The sequence below is a fragment of the Mustela lutreola genome, chromosome 9 (assembly GCF_030435805.1).
Source record: "Mustela lutreola isolate mMusLut2 chromosome 9, mMusLut2.pri, whole genome shotgun sequence".
Classification (NCBI taxonomy): domain Eukaryota; kingdom Metazoa; phylum Chordata; class Mammalia; order Carnivora; family Mustelidae; genus Mustela; species Mustela lutreola.
Genome location: NC_081298.1, coordinates 124,137,128 through 124,156,776, shown reverse-complemented (window position 1 = coordinate 124,156,776; position 19,649 = coordinate 124,137,128). Strand labels below are relative to the sequence as shown.

Sequence of the window (19,649 nt, the reverse complement as noted above, 5' to 3'; positions counted from 1 at the left end):
GGCAATAAAGGGGGGATCTCAGTGTGATTTTCATTTGTATAATCCTGATTTCTTGTGAGGTTGAACATTATTACATTTATTTACTGTTATTTCTTCTTCCGTGAATTTCCCTTTACATTATTCTAGAGAGACAGTTGATCTTTTTGAGTCGTAGAGGCATCCCCTAATTACACATATGAATCTCTGCTGGGGGAAATATTAAAATTTTCCATTAACAAATATTTTAAAATGCATGAATGGGTCTAGAAAAAAATATGGAAGGATTTATACTAAGAGGATAATGGTAGACGGGGTGCGTGGCTGGCTGGGCCAGTGGAGTGTGTGACTCTTGATCTTGGGGGTTGTACGTTAGAGCCTCATGTTGGGGGCAGAGACTACTTAAAAATAAAATCTTTAGAAGGATAACAGTGACTACATCTAAGTGGTAGACTCATGGGTATTTGACTTTCTTCTTTATACTTTTTTATGTTGTCTGCTTTTTTCTCCTCTTGAGAACAAGTATTTATTAATTTTATGAATAGAAGGAAAAAACCCAGTAGACTGATAAGTAGGGTCAAATGCTCTCAAGGTATTCTAAAATAAGATGCTTTGAGTAGTGGCAGTATCAGTAGATACTTCATTTTCCTGAGGTCAAAATGTGGAGGAAACAACAGTTACTTCTTGGATAATGAATTGATGTGGCAGTTAAAGTCAGACTCGTTATTCTACAGTTACCTCTTGAGCATCCAAGATTCTGTTGCTCTTAACCCACAGTGTTTTCCTCTCCCAATCTTTTTCCAAGTCTTGGCAATCAAGAGTGAGGGGAGCTCAAACTTTTTCTAGGCTATAATGTAGTTTCTGGACATAACTGTGCAAAGGCTCTTTTCAAGGACAAGATGAAGTAGGAGCTACAGTGACTGCTTAGAAACCCTGTTAATTATTAACAAATGCGAAGAATGCATTATGTTATGTTCATCAGAAAGAAAGAGGTGGGAGGGAGAAAGAGCACTTTGCTGGGAAAACATATTTTAAGGAGCATCACCAAGACTAACACTGGCAGAGCCTGTGTGAGAACTGGTGAGTGTTCAGTCCTCTCAGCAAGACTGTGGCTAAGTAAGAAACACCCCCGTTTGCCTGAGTTGAGGAACAGATCTTAACAGCTCTAAGTTCAGTGGTTCTAATGACCTCTGACAGTATTAGCTTGGTCTTTCACTGGCCAGGGGGTGGCAATGGGAAGAGGATATAGGTTGGGGGAAAAGTCTTATCAACATGGGAAAATGGCCCTTCAAATCTGCGTTTTCAAAGGCTGAACAACTTCAAAGAATGACAATTCTGAATGGTACCTCAGAGATAGATTACTAGGAGCCGATCCTTAAGAACAGCCTGAAGGACTGAAGGCCAGATGCTGGGATGTAAGGAGTCCACTGAAGAGAAATTAACTTGGAGGGGCACCTGGGTGGCTCAGTGGGTTAAGATTCTGCCTTCAGCTCAAGTCATGATCTCAGGGTTCCCTGCTCGGCAGGGAGCCTGCTTCCCCCCGCAAATAAATAAATAAAATCTGTCAAATAAATAAAATCTCAAAAAAAATTAACTTGGAAAACTTGGGGTAACCCACCAGTTGCAGCAATCACTTACCTTCTTGAGTGCTTCCATGCAAACTTCAAAAGAAACCAACCCTGCTTCCTACTGGTGCAATTTCTAGTTCAGAGTGGACCCTCCAAGCCCTGAATTATCTGTTGGGGGCAGCCACACAGCTGGGCTGACACAGCCTCGTGCCTCACCCAGCAACTGTGAATACCACAGGACTCAAATATAATGGACAGAAAAAAAGGGGGATAAGAAGACTTAAGAGAGTCCCCATGCCCCTGGCTCTGGATTACTGTCAGCTTACTTATATACCTTGCACTATGATGATTTATTATAAGGTAAGTGATTCTTCCAGAAGACGGATTTGGCCTATAGGTTGAGTTCTTTAAAAAATAAGAGGATGAATGCAGACGCTAGGACTTAACCATTTACAGATAGAAAAGCAATTTCTATATCAAGAATTTTACACAGATTGTAGGCCAAGGATAACTAACGTTCTAATATATCACACGAGCACGATAACCTAAAATATTACCATGCTTAAATGTATGCGACTCTCGACGATGGAATGATGATTTAGTACCATCAACGCAAGAAGGCCAAGCCCCCTACTGTTCAGGGTGGAGGACAGCATGGGGGACGTGAGGGCCGTGGCGTTTTGAGGCTGAGATTCAGATAATACAGAGATATGGGGAAAGAGACACATCTGTCACGTCTCCCAAACTGAGCGGAGGACATCTGTGCTCCCCCCCACCCCTGGCCCCCACCTCACTGTAGTACAACAGGAAAGATGGCGGTAAAAAGTGATACAGCCAACTGTGGACACGGAGGCGAGCTGAACAGAGCAGTGTGCAGAAGCACGGATGGGAAATGGCTCCTTGTAGGCTGCCTGTCTCGGGGTGGACAGAACCAACTGACGGGATTTCTGCCGGTCAAGCCACCCCCAATTTCTTTATTTATTTCAGTTGGGTTAGAGCTGCTGAGGTGTGACTGACGAGAACTGTATACATTGAGGTGGCATGACATGCATTTTTTTTTTTTTTAAGGTGAGCATCGTGAGGGATTAGGAGGAGAAAAGTGAGGTCATCAACCTCCTAAGAGCTTGTAATGCCCTCCTGACAGAAATGTGAAGGAGCCCATTTGTTGCGGAGAAAATGTCTCCCTGGGAGCTCCTCGCCTCACCATGTGAATTATCTCCTCTTTCTTAGACTTATGAAGAGGCTTAACAGTGGTGTGCAGAACAGGCAAGGATTTTCATAATGACAGTGCAGGAGGAGAGGACAGAGATAGCATAAAAACGCTGAGGGAGATTCTACACCCAGAAAATAACTACCCTTGTTTCCTGTGTCACTTCCGCTCCACTGGGGGGACACTGAGAGCCCTTTCAGTAGATTCACTGGAGCGATGAACTGGAAGATTCTTTATCACAAGAGTATCCGCTTATCAGTGAAGGGCCTAGATGGAGCTTTGTGTTATTGCTGTTTGGACCTTTGTTTTCTAAATGGATATAATTCATATACCATGAAACTCACCCTTTAAAAGTGTGCAATTCAGTGGTTGTCGGTATATCCGCAAGGTTGTACACCCATCACCACCATCTGATTCCAGAACATTTTCCAGGAAGGAATCCTGTACCCACTAGCCGTCACTCTACTTGCCCCTTTCCTCCCCTCCCCCCAGCTGTGGGCAGCCATCAATCTACCTTCTGTTTCCACAGATTTACCTATTCTGGACATATCATCTACATGGAAGCATATAATATGTGGCCTTTTATGTTTATCTTCTTTTTTTTTTTAAGATTTTATTTGAGAGACTGAGAGAGAGAGAGAGAGAGACAGCATGAGTGGGAGGGGCAGAGAGAGAGAGAGAGAGAGCGAGCGAATCTCAAACAGGCTCCATGCTGAGTGTGGAACTCAACATGGGGCTCAATCCCAGGACCCTGAGATCATGACCAGAGCTGAGACCAGCTGACTGTACCACCTGGGCGTCCTATGTTTGTCTTCTTTCACTCAGTATAAAGTCTTAGATGTTCATCTCGGCTGTAGCCCGTGTCAGTATTCCATTTTATGGTTGAATAAGATCCTATTCTATGTATATCTCCTAATTTGTTTATCCAATAATCTGTTGTTGAAAGTCAGATTGTTTCCAGTTTGGGGCCAGTGGGAAATAACACTGCTAGAAACATCCATGGATAAATTTTTGTGTGGATACATGTTTCCATTTCTCCTGTGTGTACACCTAGAAGTAGAATTGCTGGGTCCTATTGTAACTCTAAATCCAACCCTTTAAAATTTAACTCTAAATTCAATTTTTGGAACACTTCCAGACCGTTTTCCAAAGCGTTTCCGTTTCCATTTTTACCTTCCTACCAGCATTGTTTGAGGTTCTGGTTTCTCCATGTCCTCGTTAGGCCTTGTTATCATCTGTTTTTCGATTCCAGCCACTCTAGTGGGTGTCAGGTGGTATCTCAGTGTTTTGTCATTTCAGAAGAGGATCAAAGCCATCCACGTATATAGTGTAACAAGACAAGGCTTGAAGAGTAAATGTCCCATCTCTCTGCAGAACCGTTTCCAGGAGGCAAAGACTTTACATTCCTTTAGCGGTTTCTTTGAGTATCTGTCTTCGATTCCTAGTAATAGGCTTAAAATCAGTTTCTGATATTCTGTGTTGACTTCCACCTCTGGAGGATGGGCATTCAGCTCTCTTCTCTTCCCCGGGGCGCACACAGACACACACTCGCCATATCCTTCCATCTCCAAAACAGGATTATAATCTCCATGTTGGGATAAATCAATAACCGGCACTCACACCGTTCCGACTACGTATTCACAGCCGTGTGGTATGTGATTGTATTTACTTCATCACACTTTAACCCTTGGAGTGCAGATGACATAGAGCCAAAATCTGCCTCTTTTCTTCACTGCCACTGTTTTCTGCATATTAATTACTCTCCACCCTTAAATTCTGCAAGAAAACTCAAACTCTGGGCATATTCAAACACATGGATATTCCACTGTTTCTTTCTTGGTCCTTTCCTGATTTTGTTTTGGTTTCTGGGAGACATTCCTCCAGGGCTCTCTGCCCTCCTCCTCTCACTGGGACAGCCTCATCAGGGGTCTGCGGCATCGCTGGGGTCCCGAGACTCCCCTTCCTCGTACCGACTTCTCTCCTCGGTGGTCTCACCTGCTTCCTGGATCCCGTGTTTCCCTCTGTCTTCGTTTTATCCCTCACTTTCCAGCAGCGTATCTTCCAGTAGCTTCTTTCTTCCTCCATTCCTGCCTTTTGTGTTAAGTTGATATTTTTAAGGATACCACTTGTAATTCCCTTGTTTATTTTTTTATTTTTATTTTTTTAAGATTTTATTTATTTACTTGACAGAGAGAGATCACAGTAGGCAGAGAGGCAGGCGGGGGGTGGGGGGAAGCAGGCTCCCCGCTGAGCGGAGAGCCCGATCTGGGGTTCGATCCCAGGACCCTGAGATCATGACCTGAGCTGAAGGCAGAGGCTTAACCCACTGAACCACCCAGGCGCCCCTCCCTTGTTTCTTTTAGTTAAGTTTTTTGTTTTTGTTTTTGTTTTTTTTAGTTCTTTTCTTAGTGATTGCTCTGGTGATTCTAGGTAACACCTTAACTTAAAGCAATTTAGCTTAAACTAATACCAACTTCATGTTGCTAGCATGCAAAGTTGTTTGGGGACACTTTCATGCCACCACAGTGGAGGTGAGTAGTTGTGACAGGCAGTACATACGCAAGGCCTGGGAAGCCCAACACTTCATTATCTGCTTCTTGATGGAAACCACCCTCTGATCCCTATCCAGGGCCCTGGTCTTTCATGATCCCATTCTCGGCTTCCCGCCTCCAAGCATTAAGTTCTCGTTTCTCCTTTGAGCTCTCACTGGGTTTCTCCTTCCCTGAGACCAAAACATGAACTGCACGTGCAAAGGAACCAACTGAAAGGGCACAAGACAGTAGCAACAAAGTGAGAAAATCTCCTTGTGCCTCTCGCTCAAGATGCCATCCATCATGATTCCACACGAACCGGCTCTGCGGATGAATGCTGAGTCAAACCTGTGCATGTCCGCGGCTGGTTTCCTCCTCCCTGGCCTGGGCAGTGCATCACCCCACGTGTGGTCTGTGCTGGGCAGGCTTCGTGTCTGTCTGACCAGCATCCACTTCCCATCCTCTGGTAAGAGTTCTTTGATTTTTTTTTTCTTTTAAGTTCCTCTTTTTTTATTTTTTTAAAGATTTTATTTATTTATTTGACAGAAAGATAGAGAGCATAAGTAGGCAGAGGGGCAGGCAGAGGGAGAAGCAGGCTCTCCTCTGAGCAGAGAGCCTGATGCGGGGCTTGATCCCAGGATCCTGGGATCATGACTTGAGCTGGAGGTAGACACTTAACCGACTAAGCCACCCAGGCGCCCTTAAGTAAGCTTTATGCCCAACATGGGTCTTGAACTCAAGACCCTGAAATCAAGGGTCACATACTCTACCGACTGAACTGGCCAGGCACCTCCCCCCACTCCAGGACCCTTCATTTTCTTTCTTTTTTTTATTTATTAGGACCCTTCATTTTCAACAAAGGAAGAGTGAACTCTTCTGCTCTAGTTCAGGACCTGGACTAGTTTTAGTCTAATGCAGGGTCGATTTCAGAACTAAGAAGGAACCTCTCAAATTCAGGTGACTGCTTGACAGAATAGGAAAAAAACTAATGGTTTCCAAAATGACTCAGTATGAAGGGGATGACAACACCAAGTATAATTTGTCAAATGCCTGATCAAGCACACTGTGAAGGCAACCAGGGTGTAATTTCACGTTATAAAAGCATTCCTTGTACGTACCTGTTTTTCAAAGCATACTCGCACCCATAACTTCATCAGATTCGCCAAGGCTCCATTTTGATAAATGACCCACATCTCAAAGTTTTTTCGAAGCATAAAAACCAAAATATATTTTACAAATAATTACACATTAATTTCTTACATATAAGAGCCTTAAAATGTTTATTCTTCTTCAACTCTGGTTTTGGGTCCCTGACACTTACTTATTTTGCTAGTCAGCTCTTCTCTCTTTTTAAAATAATTTTTAAGTAGGCTCCACACCCACTGTGGAGCCCAACATGGGGCTTGAACTCATGACCCTGAGATCGAGACCTGAACTGAGATCAAGAGTCAGCGGCTTCACTGACCGAGCCTCCCTGGCAGACCCCTGGCTCTTCTCAATTCTTGGCCACAAGCAAATAATTTTTAGCTTCCCAGTTTTAGAAGAGCCCTGAGCTTTTTTCCCTAACTTTTTTTCTTTCCACCCCATTCTGGGCTGTGACTTGTCTACTTGACCTGCTTGTCCTTAATGCGGTGCCTTACATAAGAAGTGTCTGGCGTCCACGGGCTGAGTTTTGAACCCCCAGCGCTGTTATGTCCTAGCATTATGGTCCTGAGCAGGTTTCTAAATCTGTAAAGCGAGGAGAGTAACCTGCCTCTTATAACCATTGTAAAGATTATATGAGATGTATGCAAAAGAGACATAGTCAGCACATAGTAAACGTTAGCTGTTATTTGTGGCTAAAAGAATGAGTTTTGCCAGCCAGTGCTCCTTGCTCTTACGAGAGCCTTGTAAGAACCAGGAATTGCTACAGCATCCACAGTCTAAGTCCCATGAGACAGAGACTTTGTCTTGTTCATCGCTATAGCCCCAGCACCTAACAGATGACCAGCACACAACAGGGATTTGGTACATATTTCCTGAATGAGTCAATGCATGAATACAGGTAATACAGGTATAATGCTACCTTCACCTATGGATGAGGAAACTGCGGCTCAGAGAGGTTAAGACTTGGATAAAGTCTCCCAGCCTGTTAGGGAAGGATTAAGATCTAGTCCCCCAGCCTGGGTTTTCTTCTCGTCTACCATATCACCTCTTCCGGCTCTTACCCCATGATCCAAAAATTCAGGTGCAGGATCTTTGTTACTCAATGATGACGTTCAAGGGGGCAGAAATGATTCTGAAATTTTCAAACCTACCGTGGTATCCACAGCCTTGACTTTCTCGGTGGGAATGTGCTTTGGCATGGGTTCTGTCTTTGACAGCATCACACATCCTTCGGCACCTAAGGTGATGATGACCACGTGGCAGCCCTTTCCCTTGAGCAACAGAGCAGCCCGCGTGGCGTCTGCAAGGCTGTGGACCTTCAGGCCAGTTAGGATCTCAGCCTGGGATATGGACAAGTAAGAGCAAACAGTGGTGAGAACAGGGACCTGGGTCCACTTCCAGATTAGATTTGCTTTTCTTAGAAAACATCTCCCTTCTTCTGCATAACAACCCATGCCAGGGGGAACGCTGATGCTTACTGGCTCGGGGAAAGAAAGAAAAACCCCAGTAACAATGACAACAAAAAGGAGCTCTCAAGGACATTCTTGGGACAACTGGGGACATTTGAATGTGGCCTGGATGTTAGATGACAATAGAGAATTGTTACTACTTTCTCAAGTGTGATCACGGTATTGTGGCTCCATTTAGAAGATGCGCACTGAAGTAGTCAGGAGTCACCTATCATGTTACCTGCAACTTTGAAACGATTCAACAAAAACAAAAAGCAACACACACAGGGGAGAGAGGAAGCAACACAGCAAACGTTAACCACCATCTGGGCGGACAGTCGATGACGGGTCATTGCACTGTTCTTCCAGATTTTCTGTGTGTATGTGTGATAATGTTCATTAAAAAGAGTTAGAGGGAACAAAGAATTCTGCAGGAGAAAAGAAGAGGGGAGGGAAGACGGGAGAAGGGGAGGGGCCGCTGCCGGTGATTTTGATATAAATCACGCCTGTAAATTTCACACCTAAGGCCGTAATTCTTCTAGGCCCCTCTTGGGCCAGAACGCCTCTCTCTTATTACTAGCTACGGCTCCCCATGTTTGCACAACACCCATTTCTTGTGTTTGTTTTTGCTCAAGAAGATGGAAGCCGGGTAGGAGGGTCATTGATGTAGCCGAGAGTGCAACGTGCTGACATTCAGGACATGTCCGCTGCTTACTGATCCCGGGACTTCCCCGAAGTCATGTACAGTCTGTAGAATGAGGGGCCCGCACAGGGCCACAGTTCTCTCCGAGAGCGTGAAAAGGGCTCTGGCCGAAGTAGGGGGGAAGGATTGCAGCCCTGCTTCCTCATCCCCTAGGCACCTCTGGGGACCTTCTCCGGCTCTGAAATTAGTGGCTGCCAAATTACTAGACTAGATGAATTATAGGATACTTTTGGACTCACAACGTTTATAACTAAATTCTGTCTTTTCTGTATTCCATTTCTTCCTAAGAAGGGCCTGTTTCTCCTGTGCCTGCTTTGAACATGTCCAGATTAACCCTGCCTGGGGCCTATACATCACCCCGAAGAGTCTCCTCGTTCTGGGCTTTGGTCTTCCCCAGCATCAAAGGTTTCATTCACTCGACCATGTGTAGTTCCTGAAGCGGCTTTTCCGCAGACCCTTTCTGTCCAAGATGGCTATGTCTTGAGGCCACCTTCTGTTTTCTTTACTTTCTCTTCTCTCTCTCTCTTTTTTTTTAAGATTGTATTTATTTATTTGACAGAGAAAGAGATAGTGAGAGAGAAACACAGGCAGCGGGAATGGGAGAGGGAGAAGCAGGTTTCCCGCTGAGCAAGGAACCCGATGTGGGGCTCGATCCCTGAGTCAAGGCAGATGCTCAACGAGCCACCCAGGCACCCCTTCTGTTTTCTTTTCATAAGTTTTTCCACTCATCTTCATTACTGCGATCACTTACATCTATGGGGTTAGATGGTCTATTTTCAGAAACACTGAATTCTTGTGGTTTCTAAAAACCTGTTAAAAAACTATTCTTTGATGAAAGGATCCTGAACATAAAAAATAATGCAACAAACACCCATGAACCTACCACTCACTTTTAATAAATCTTCATGTGTTACTTTATTTACTTCAGATATTTCTCTTTAAAGAAGGTAAATTATGTTTTTCATATATATTATTTGACAGTGTGCTTCTTCCCTTCATATAATTTCACTTGCATTGATATTTGTGGCTCTATTCTGTCGAACTGGACAGTATACCACTCACTATGAATATATTGCAAATATACTACAGGTTAAAAAAATCTATTATCCTTTTTATGGATATCAATTTTTCCATTTTCCCCTTTTGCAAGCAATGAAGTATTGGATAGTCTTAGTACTTATATGTAATCTGTCTTTTTTTTCCCTCTGGCCATTAAAAAATATTTTTGTCTCTTTTTAAAAAATATATTTTATTTATTTATTTATTTGACACAGAGAGAGACACAGCGAGAGAGGGAACACAAGCAGGGGGAGTGGGAGAGGGAAAAGCAGGCCTCCTGGTGAACGAGGAGCCCGATGCGGGGCTCGATCCCAGTACCCTGGGATCATGACCTGAGCTGAAGGCAGCCATTTAACAACTGACCCACCCAGGGGCCCCAATATTTTTGTCTTTATGTTTCATTTTATGCAGTTCCATTAAAATGTATGTTACTATAGAGTTACATCCATTTATCTCAGGTGATTTTTTTTTTTTAAGATTTTACTTATTTATTTATTTGAGAGAGAGAGAGGGAGAGCGAGAGAGAGGGAGAGAGCATAAGCAGGGGGAGGAGCAGAGGGAGAAGGACAAGCAGATTCTGTGCTGAGTGTGGAGCCCGGCACTGGGCTCGATCCCACGATCCTGAGATCATGGCCTGAGCCCAAATCAGGAGTCGGGCGCCCAACTGACTGAGCCACCCAGGTGTCCCATGTGTTACTTTTAATACACTTTTCATCCGATGACTCATGCCCTTCTTCAGCTCCAGAAAACACCTTGCAGTATTTCCTCTAATATCGCTTCTCTCCAGTTCCCTCCCTTCTCTTCTTTCACTCCAATTAGGTGTATGTTAGAGCTGCTCTGGCAATACTTTTCTCTAAATTCCTCCTTATTATTTAAAAAAAATTCTTTCTGTGATACTTTCTTGGTGAATTGAGTTTCTCTCTTGTTTGTGAATTGATGAATTCTTTTTCAATTCACCAATTCTTCCTTCCAGTCTAATGTTTATCTTCCTCATGAGTGTTTTATAGAAAAATTTCAAAGGTTTTTTTTTTCCATTTTCAAGATATCTAACTGCTTTTCAGATTCACACATCGTTGCTTCGATCCTGTGTCTCTTTCACACTTAACTTTCTCCTTTTTTAATGAATGAGAATCTCAATCGTATTTAAAGTCTTTGGGGCATTGTTTCAGTACTTGAATTGCTGGAGAACTCTTGAGCATTATGTTTCTTCATCTGCAGGCTCATGTTGCTGTCTGTGGGTTGGGGAATCCCATACTTCAGCTCCCACTAGGCTTATCCCTGCCTTTCCAGTGGGCTCACAGTTGCATCTACCAGCTCCTCAAGGGTCTCTAAACCAGAGCCAAGTAGGTGTTATGTTGGCAATATGGAGTTCCTGTTCTCGGTGATGTTGCCCATCTGGTCACATTCCCAGTCACCAAGTTAGCAGTTGGCTTAATTTCTTTCTGATCACAGGCAGTACCTCTGTCCTCCTGTCCCCTCAGCTTGGTAGCTTTGCACAATGCTGTAGTGCCAGGTAGCAGGCCTAGCAGATTCCTCTACTTTAGCTGGGATCTAGCATCTCGGGTCCCAGCGGTGGGCACTGCTCCAGTCTCCCATTGGGGCACATTTTTCGTGCCCATGACCCACTGGAGGTCCTTACCACCTACACCTGCTTCTAGCACACTCAGGGCTGAACACTCTAGGATTCTGTTCCCTTTCTGATCTGTGGAGTTGTATTGGTTCTAAGCTTGTATCTTTTCATTGTCTCTTGTATGTTTATATGTGTGTTTTTTTTTAAAGATTTTATTTATTTGACGAGATCACAAGCAGACAGAGAGGCAGGCATAGAGAGAGGAGGAAACAGGCTCCCTGCTGAGCAGAGAGCCTAATGCGGGGCTCGATTCCAGGACCCTGAGATCAGGACCTGAGCTAAAGGCAGCGGCTTAACCCACTGAGCCACCCAGGCGCCCCTGTATATTTATATGTTAACAGTTCATGTGTGCTCTTAATCTCACAAAACAAACTGAGGGTTGCCGGGGGGAGGGGGTTTGGGAGAAGGGGTTGGGATTATGGACATTGGGGAGGGCATGTGATTTGGTGAGTGCTGTGAAGTGTGTAAACCTGGTGATTCACAGACCTGTACCCCTGGGGATAAAAATATATGTTTATAAAAAATTAAAAAATTATTAAAAAAAAAAAAACAGTTCATGTGTGGAGCAGAGTTTTTTCTTTCTTTTTTTTTTTTTTTTTTTAGAAAGAGAGCAATGGGATGGGGAAAGGGAGAGGGAGAGAGAATCTTAAGCAGGCTCCATGCCTAGCACAGAGCCCGATGCTGGTCTCGATCTCAGGACCCTGACATGACCTGAGCCAAAATCAAGCATCAGATGCCTAACCAACTCAGCCACCCAGATGTCCCCAGATGGAGTAACTTAAAGTAAGAATTTACATTATTATCATGATTAGAAGTCATTTAAAAGCATTAAGCTTTTAAAGTTTTTCTTTTTTCTTTTCTTTTTTTTTTTAAAGATTTTTTTTATTATTTATTTGACAGAGAGAAATCACAAGTAGATGGAGAGGCAGGCAGAGAGAGAGGGGGAAGCAGGCTCCCTGCTGAGCAGAGAGCCCGATGCGGGACTCGATCCCAGGACCCTGAGATCATGACCTGAGCCGAAGGCAGCGGCTTAACCCACTGAGCCACCCAGGCGCCCCAAAAGTTTTTCTTTTTTCATTGAGTGTTTGAGATCAATTTTCATAAAGACCAAAGTTTGTTCATTTGTTCACTCACTGAAAAAGCATTTACTAGATGCCAACTATATGCAAGTACAATATAACAGATGGTAATTTCCAAAGATAACTCTATCAATACATATCACATCATATATGCTCTTTTCACACCATGACAAGGACAATCTTCTATGGAGAGGTGGGGCGTGAGGGCAGACTTTCCTCCTCAATCAACAGAATGGACCAGAAGGGATATTGTGTGACTTCAAAGTAATAAATAATTAGAACAGTGATGAGTGTTTGAAGAATAAATATAGGCTCTGCAAATATGTAGCAGGCAAATCCAAGCCAGTTGGCAATGGAGGGTAGTCAAACTTCTTACTAATGGTAACTATTAGTTACTAATAGTTACTAATGGTAACTATTTCCCACAATCCCTTTCTCCTAGCACAAGGCCTGGCCATGATGGTTGCTCCAAAATATTGCATAACCTATTGTGATTTGTTAAACTTAAGTTTCCTTGTGGCAGTCTTCCTTTTTGTTTACTTCATGTCCTGAGAGATACAATTAGCAAAAGGGCAGGTCAGGAAATCCTGGAAACATCCATTCAGCCTCTGAACCACATGGACAATTACTATTATCGTTCTTTCACTACTAACTCTCACTCTCTGCATGTTGCATTGTATCGTATGTCCTGCCTCCCAGTGTTGAGAGTGAGCTCTGGTCTAAAACTGTCTGTCTAAGGAAGGGAGAGATACTGAAATTTTCTTCCTAAAATGCTCCAGAATGAATGGCATAGTCTGAATGTGTTGGCAGATGTCTTAGGCGGCTCTGTCCATTATGACATGTCCATTATGACCATTATGACGGAGAGGGCGTTCTCCTAACAGAGGGGCCCCGAGGTCCTTCCTGTGGCATCAATGGAGCAACTTTGTCTGTCCACCCCGTGGCCCCTGGGTCTTCACAGGAGAAGGCAGCAAATGCTTCAGGGGTTGTATATTACTTAGGGTTGTTGGACCCACTGAACAAGTCATTTCATACTAGAAGTACATTTAATATATTATTTGTTGTATATCTGAAATTCACATTTAACTGGGCACCTGTGTTTTTATTTGCTAAATCTAGCAACTCTAGTGCTAATCAATCCATAGAATACAGAATTAAAGAAGAAAACAAACCACCAACAGCATGAAGGCAGGGAGGGGACGAAAATTAGCTGAGGTTTTTGAGAAGTAACAGATTATGGAGATGACTCAGATAAACTTTTTGTTTCCCCCCTAGGAGTCACTAACTTCCTTTTTCCACATCCCAGGTAGTGAAAATTGTTTTCACTGGGTCCAAGAATTTACATGCGATCAAACTAATGTGGTTAGTCTTGCCTCTTTGCTTTATCCACTTGCATGAAAGCCCTTGGAGTCTCACGGACTGAGCAAAATGTTCTGCCCTTACCTCAGTTTCGTTGCAGCAGAACACATCTGAGAGGGTGTAGAAGCGAGGGTCCAGGTCAGCAACTGCCGGAGCTGGGTTGAACAATGTTTTCACTGTAGAGGAACAGAAAGGGGGTTCAGTGGTCATTTTTTTTTTTAAGATTTTATTTATTCATGGGGCGCCTGGGTGGCTCAGTGGTTTAAGCCTCTGCCTTCAGCTCAGGTCATGATCTCAGGGTCCTGGGATCGAGCCCCACATCGGGCTCTCTGCTCGGCGGGGAGCCTGCTTCCTCCTCTCTCTCTGCCTGCCTCTCTGCCTACTTGTGATCTCTCTCTATCAAATAAATAAATAAAAATCTTTAAAAAAAAAAAAAGGTTTAAAAAAAAAAAGATTTTATTTATTCATTTGACAGACAGAGATCACAAGTAGGCAGAGAGGCAGGCAGAGAGAGAGGAGGAAGCAGTCTCCCCGCTCAGCAGAGAGCCTGACGCTGGGCTCGATCCCAGGGCCCTAGGATCATGACCTGAGCCTAAGTCAGAGGCTTTAACCCCCTGAGTTACCCAGGCACCCCAGTGGTCATCATTTTTAACATGGTGCACTTACAGCCAGTAAGGGAAATCCCCTGTGCAGCCAGTTCCCCCATTAGATGAACAATCACCTTAGAAAAGTCTGGAATCTCAATCTCCACGGCGACCTAGTACCAACCCCTTCTTATTTGTATTTCCTCCATTTTTCACTTTACAACATTTCAACTTCAAGGGCAAGCGACAGTATTACAAGCAAGGGGATCACAAAGTTGTGGCAAAGGGCAACAACGTTAAAGAAAATTTTAAATGCTGTGGTGTGAAAGGACATATATGACTATGAACATTCAGGCTGGTGTGAATGTTTTTGTTCATATATCCATTTTCCAGGAAAGAAAAAGAGCGATGTTAGGAAAGAAATAATGAAGAAGTAAAAAAATTCCCTGGTAAGAACAGGACGTAGGAATTTCACGTACATATCTAGGTTTTGAACACCTATGCATGACTCTCAAATATATCACGATTACTCATGCAAACATAGACTTTTTTAAAAAGATTTTAATTTTAAGTCATTTCTACACCAAAGATGTGACCCAAACCCACAATCCTGAGATCAGGAGTCGCATGGTCCACCAACTGAACCAGCTCCGAACATACACTTTTCACAGAAGCTTACATTCTTGGCAATCTGGAAGTATAAAGGAAAGCCCGAGAAAGGAGCAGAAATTCAATCCAAAGCTGAGAGCTAACTCATACTAGGAGCCTACGAGAGAAGGAGATGGAGGGGGATAGCAGACACAGGGAAAATGAGAACGTCACAGCATTACAGTGTCAGAAAAATGTTCACATTTTTCAGAGGAGAAAAGTGAGTTTCAGAGAGATGAGGTCTAAGGTCATACGCTAGGACGTGGTTAAGCTGGACGACCCCATCTGGGGTCCTCCAGCTTTAAGCGCAGTGTTCGGTCATCTCTCTAGGCCAGGACTCTGTTCATGGCAGCACAAGCCCCATCCCGATTTACAATATTTTGAAACAGGCTTTGGGGTGGAATTTTGTAAATACATATTTTTTTGAAAGTCTTTAGAGATTCCACACACAGGAAGCTCCCCCTTTGTCAAAATGCTAATCCACCGGGGGACCCAACTAGATTGGGTGGTCGTCTTTTCCTCTACCCAGGTCCACTGACTTATGTGTTTAGTGACCCTAACCTACTACTGACCCATAGAGTCAAATCTTCCAGCTGCAGGTCTCAGAGACCCTTCTAGAACCGTGGCTCCCAAGCTGAGCTGCACACCAGCATCACTAAGGGGGCTTGTTAGAGTGCATGACTTTTGGGCTTCACCTCAAATCCAGTGATCAGAATCTCTTGGGGAACACACACACGGATGAATTCCCCCAAGTGGCTCTTCCACGTTCTTGGGGAGACACTCATCAGCATGGCTGATGGAAACTGCCCAGTACTTCTGCCTGATGAAGCTAGTTTCCTTCCACACCTTCCTTGGCCTTCACATTTTGGTTTGGTCAGTGGATTTTGTCCAGTGGTTTACAGGCTAACACGATTCCCACATTTGTATTATTTTAGAATCCAGAATGTCCACCCACAGAGATTCTATGGTATATTTTTGGCTGCTCATATTTTTATACAGGTTACTGTGTAGCTTAAATTAGAAAACGGGTGTGAAAGCCCTGTGTAAACTGTAGAGTGTTGTACAAATGTAAGGGATTATTACTGTTATTATATTGTCCTTCACACACAGCCCGACACCCCCGCCTGTCCACCCATCTCTTTTGTCTTCTGTTGGAATTTGTAGCCTGGCAACAGTCTCTCATGGGTGTTCCCACTTCTGGAAGGTCTTAGAGATGTCGATTTGCATAAAGGCCCTCAATGTCCAGTAATGCAACACCTCCATTTACTTTTTATGGTTCCAGGACAAATACACTGCTCCCTATTTTCTTCAAATGGTGAACTGAAAAAGCACTTCTCATGTATTGTGATCTCCAAATCTGTATGCAAAGGCATTTGGGCACAGGGTAGAGCAAGCTACCAGTATGGAAAAACAGCATTAAGCCATTCTTTTTTTTTTTTTTTTTTTTTTTAAGATTTTATTTATTGCTTGATCCAAGGACCCTGGGATCATGACCTGAGCCAAAGGCAGCCCTAAACCGACTGAGCCACCCAGGCGCCCCAGCACTAAGCCATTCTTATAAAAGTTCCATTTTATCTCAAAAGATCCCTGATCCAGCAATTTCTTTTCCAAACCTATCCTACAGACATACACAGGCAAAGATGCAAAGATGAGGTCCAGTGATATTCAGCTCTGTTTTTAACAGAGAAAACAAAAAAACAAAAACCAAAAAGAAACCTAAGCTTCCAACAGACAGGAATGGTTAGGGAAAAAAAAAACAACAACAAAACCTCTAATGGAATAATCTGCTGTGGTTAGAAAGAATGAAGCAGATCTCTGTTTTGTTACAGAAAGATTTCTATAATTTGTAAGTGAAAAAAGGAAGTTTTGTAATAAAATCTACAGCATGACCCCCTCTTTTTTCTAACGAAACAAAGCATAATTACATGTGTATTTGTATTTATACACTTGCATAGAAGAGAAAAAAGTCCGAGACGTTACTCCCTAAACTAATAAGGGATTAGTTCCAAAAGGATTAGTTCCAAACAACTGATTGTTCCAGAATCAATCTGCCCAGAGATTATCTGGTATACACCATGCAAAGACAACATTCTTAAAACACATACAATATCTTACATCAAAACCCAAGCGCACTGTGAATGACATGATATAATGTCTGGCTGGTGCTTCCAAATAGAACCCAAGGTTGCAGTGGTGGGGGGGTGGGGAATAGTGCATTGGGGTGTAAATGCTACCGAATTGGGCACATGTTGAGAATTGTTGAGGCTAGGTGATGGTATATATGGGCTTACCATATTGTTCTCTGTATGTCCATATATATTTGAAATTTTCCTCAATAAAAGCACATTTTAGGGCACCTGGGTGGCTCAGTGAGTTAAGCCTCTGCCTTTGGCTCAGGTCATGATCTCAGGGTGCTGGGATGGAGCCCCGCATCAGGCTCTCTGCTCAGCGGGGAGCCTGTTCTCCCTCTCTGTCTGCCTCTCTGCCTACTTGTGATCTCTCTGTCAAATAAATAAATAAAATCTTTTAAAAAAACACATTTAAAGAAACAGTTACACTGAATTTTAAGCAATAAGAAGGGTTGCTGGAATGAGGAATCCTACAATTTAATTTGACCATAAACACTGTATAAAAGCAAATCTTCTTTGCATGTATTTTATTGAAGGAAAGCATTCTGACAATTGCTGGATGGTAACAGGCTTAGAGTGACTAGTAACCAAATTTAGGGGAAAAATGAAAATGCCATAAAGAAATGACTCTTGTTCAGCTCCTGCCACCATAAATAAGGATAAACACTTTACCCTGGTGAAAAAAAAATGCGAAGAATGAGTAGATATTGCTAATCAAAGAAGAATGCATTGGAAGTATAATTGGGGTGCCTGGGTTCAGTTAGTCGGTTAAGTGTCCCACTCTTGATTTCAGCTCAGGTCATGATCTCAGAGTCATGAGATCAAGCTCCACGATGGGCTCCTTGTTCAGCACAGTCTTCCTGGGATTCTCTCCCTCTACTGCTCCCCTGGCTCTCTCTCTCTCAAATAAATAAACAAAATCTTAAAAAAAAAAAAAAAGAAAGAAAAATGCACATTCGTGATAGATACAGTGGGAAAAATGGTATCATTCTGGAATCATGTAAAAATAGAGACACAAGCTGTACCATGGAGTAACTTGGAGCTGCAGCGCGACGGATAGCACCCAACGTAATTATTGTTCATGACCACCTCAGACGGACTAAAGCCCTGGTTGTCTCAATGGCGTGCTGTCAGTGAGGAACTGGGGAGGCCTTTGAGGGCAGCTGAGCAGGTGCCGAGCCAGGACAATGAGGTGGGAGCTCATAATGGTGTCACCATGGAGGGCAGGAGCAGGACAGTTAAGAAGGCCCTTAATAACTAGCTCAGAGAAACAGGAAGAAAGTCACCCTAAGTAAAGAAACTGTGGGAAGTTGCGGTAACCAAAATGCTGCCTTGGCGGTCTCCCTCGAGGGTTTGTTTTCTGGGAGTTTGAGTTGAGAAACACTCAAAGCTTGGGCTATGTGCTGGACAATGTCACCGTGAAAGTCAAGGTGTCCAGCCAAGAAGTTTGGTTTTGCCAAAGAGGAAAGGACTACAGTGTCATCAAAAGATATTTTGTGTCCTACCCAGAATTTAATCTTGGCGATCTTACAATCTCAATTATTTATAATTGTTCCTGTAATGTTCCATTTGCTTTGAAATGGATAGAAAGACCAGACCCGACACGTGTAATTTCATCACAAGCAGCTGCAGCAGCAGCCCTGCTGGGGGCCTGCCTCGAGCATCACATCACGACCCGGAGAGGAGGGGGGCCTTCGAGGGCCACTGGTTCATCTCTGGTGTTGCAGGTCCGTTTAAAACCAGTGCTTTCCTTTAGGTGAAGACAACAGAGTGTTCTGAAATCATATGATCAAAGCCGGAGCTGGCAAGGGGGGGGTTTCCTCTTCCCTCTGTATTTTAGCAACTATATATAAGCCAGTCATACAATGTGTTTAACTCAGAGTTCATTACTTGTAAGAAGGGCAGGTAAGAGAGCTATGATAACAGACCCACAGAGGAGGAGGGGAAGGAAGAGGAGGAGGAGGGAGAGGAGGAGGGGGATTTTACCACTTTTCTCATAGATGGAATACTGCTGATTAGCACACAGGCAGTCTCACGGGGCAGTGGACAGGCCACGCAGCGCCCGACACATCTCTCAGCATTGCCGGCTCTGCTCCGAGATCAGTCCGTTCATACATCCTGACAGAAAGCAGCTGGGAGAACTCGCAGACCTGTTCTCCTGTTTCACAGAGGCCCAGAGCGAAGAACTGACTGACTTGCGTGTGGTCCCCCATTTACTAAGGGATGGATTCTGGATTCAAAGCCAAATTTTATGACTCTCAAACCAGTGCTCCCTTCATTGTATCACTCTTCCCTGATGTGAGAATGAAAACACAGTAAATTCTCACACACACACACACACACACACACACATACACACACACGGTATAGAATTGGAAGCTGCTTCTGGCTGGTTACTATCAAGGGAGGACCAGCTGAGTTCTAGTCAGCAGAGTGTGTGTGTGTGTGTGTGTGTGTGCGCGCATGTGTGTGTTTTATGGGAGCAGGTAAGGGACACATCGCAGGAAGCGCTTGAGAGTATCGAAAACACTCAAAGCTGAGGCCACATGTTGAATAAGGTTACGGTCACGGATTTTATT

The 19,649-nt window shown here is 43.7% G+C and overlaps 1 protein-coding gene across 3 annotated transcripts in view; it reads right to left on the bottom strand.

Moving 5' to 3' along the window:
• The window catches only part of RBKS (ribokinase), an 86,847-nt gene that overhangs the window by 32,888 nt on the left and 34,310 nt on the right, over positions 1 to 19,649 (bottom strand). For 2 of the 3 annotated variants that reach the window (XM_059188744.1, XM_059188743.1), the window contains exons 6-7: positions 13,794 to 13,885; positions 7,583 to 7,771 (exon numbers count right to left, since the gene is read on the bottom strand). In XM_059188744.1, coding sequence (XP_059044727.1) covers positions 7,583 to 7,771; positions 13,794 to 13,885 — 281 coding nt within the window. The remainder of the gene's footprint in view (positions 1 to 7,582; positions 7,772 to 13,793; positions 13,886 to 19,649) is intronic. The other variant, XM_059188745.1, reaches the window with a different exon arrangement.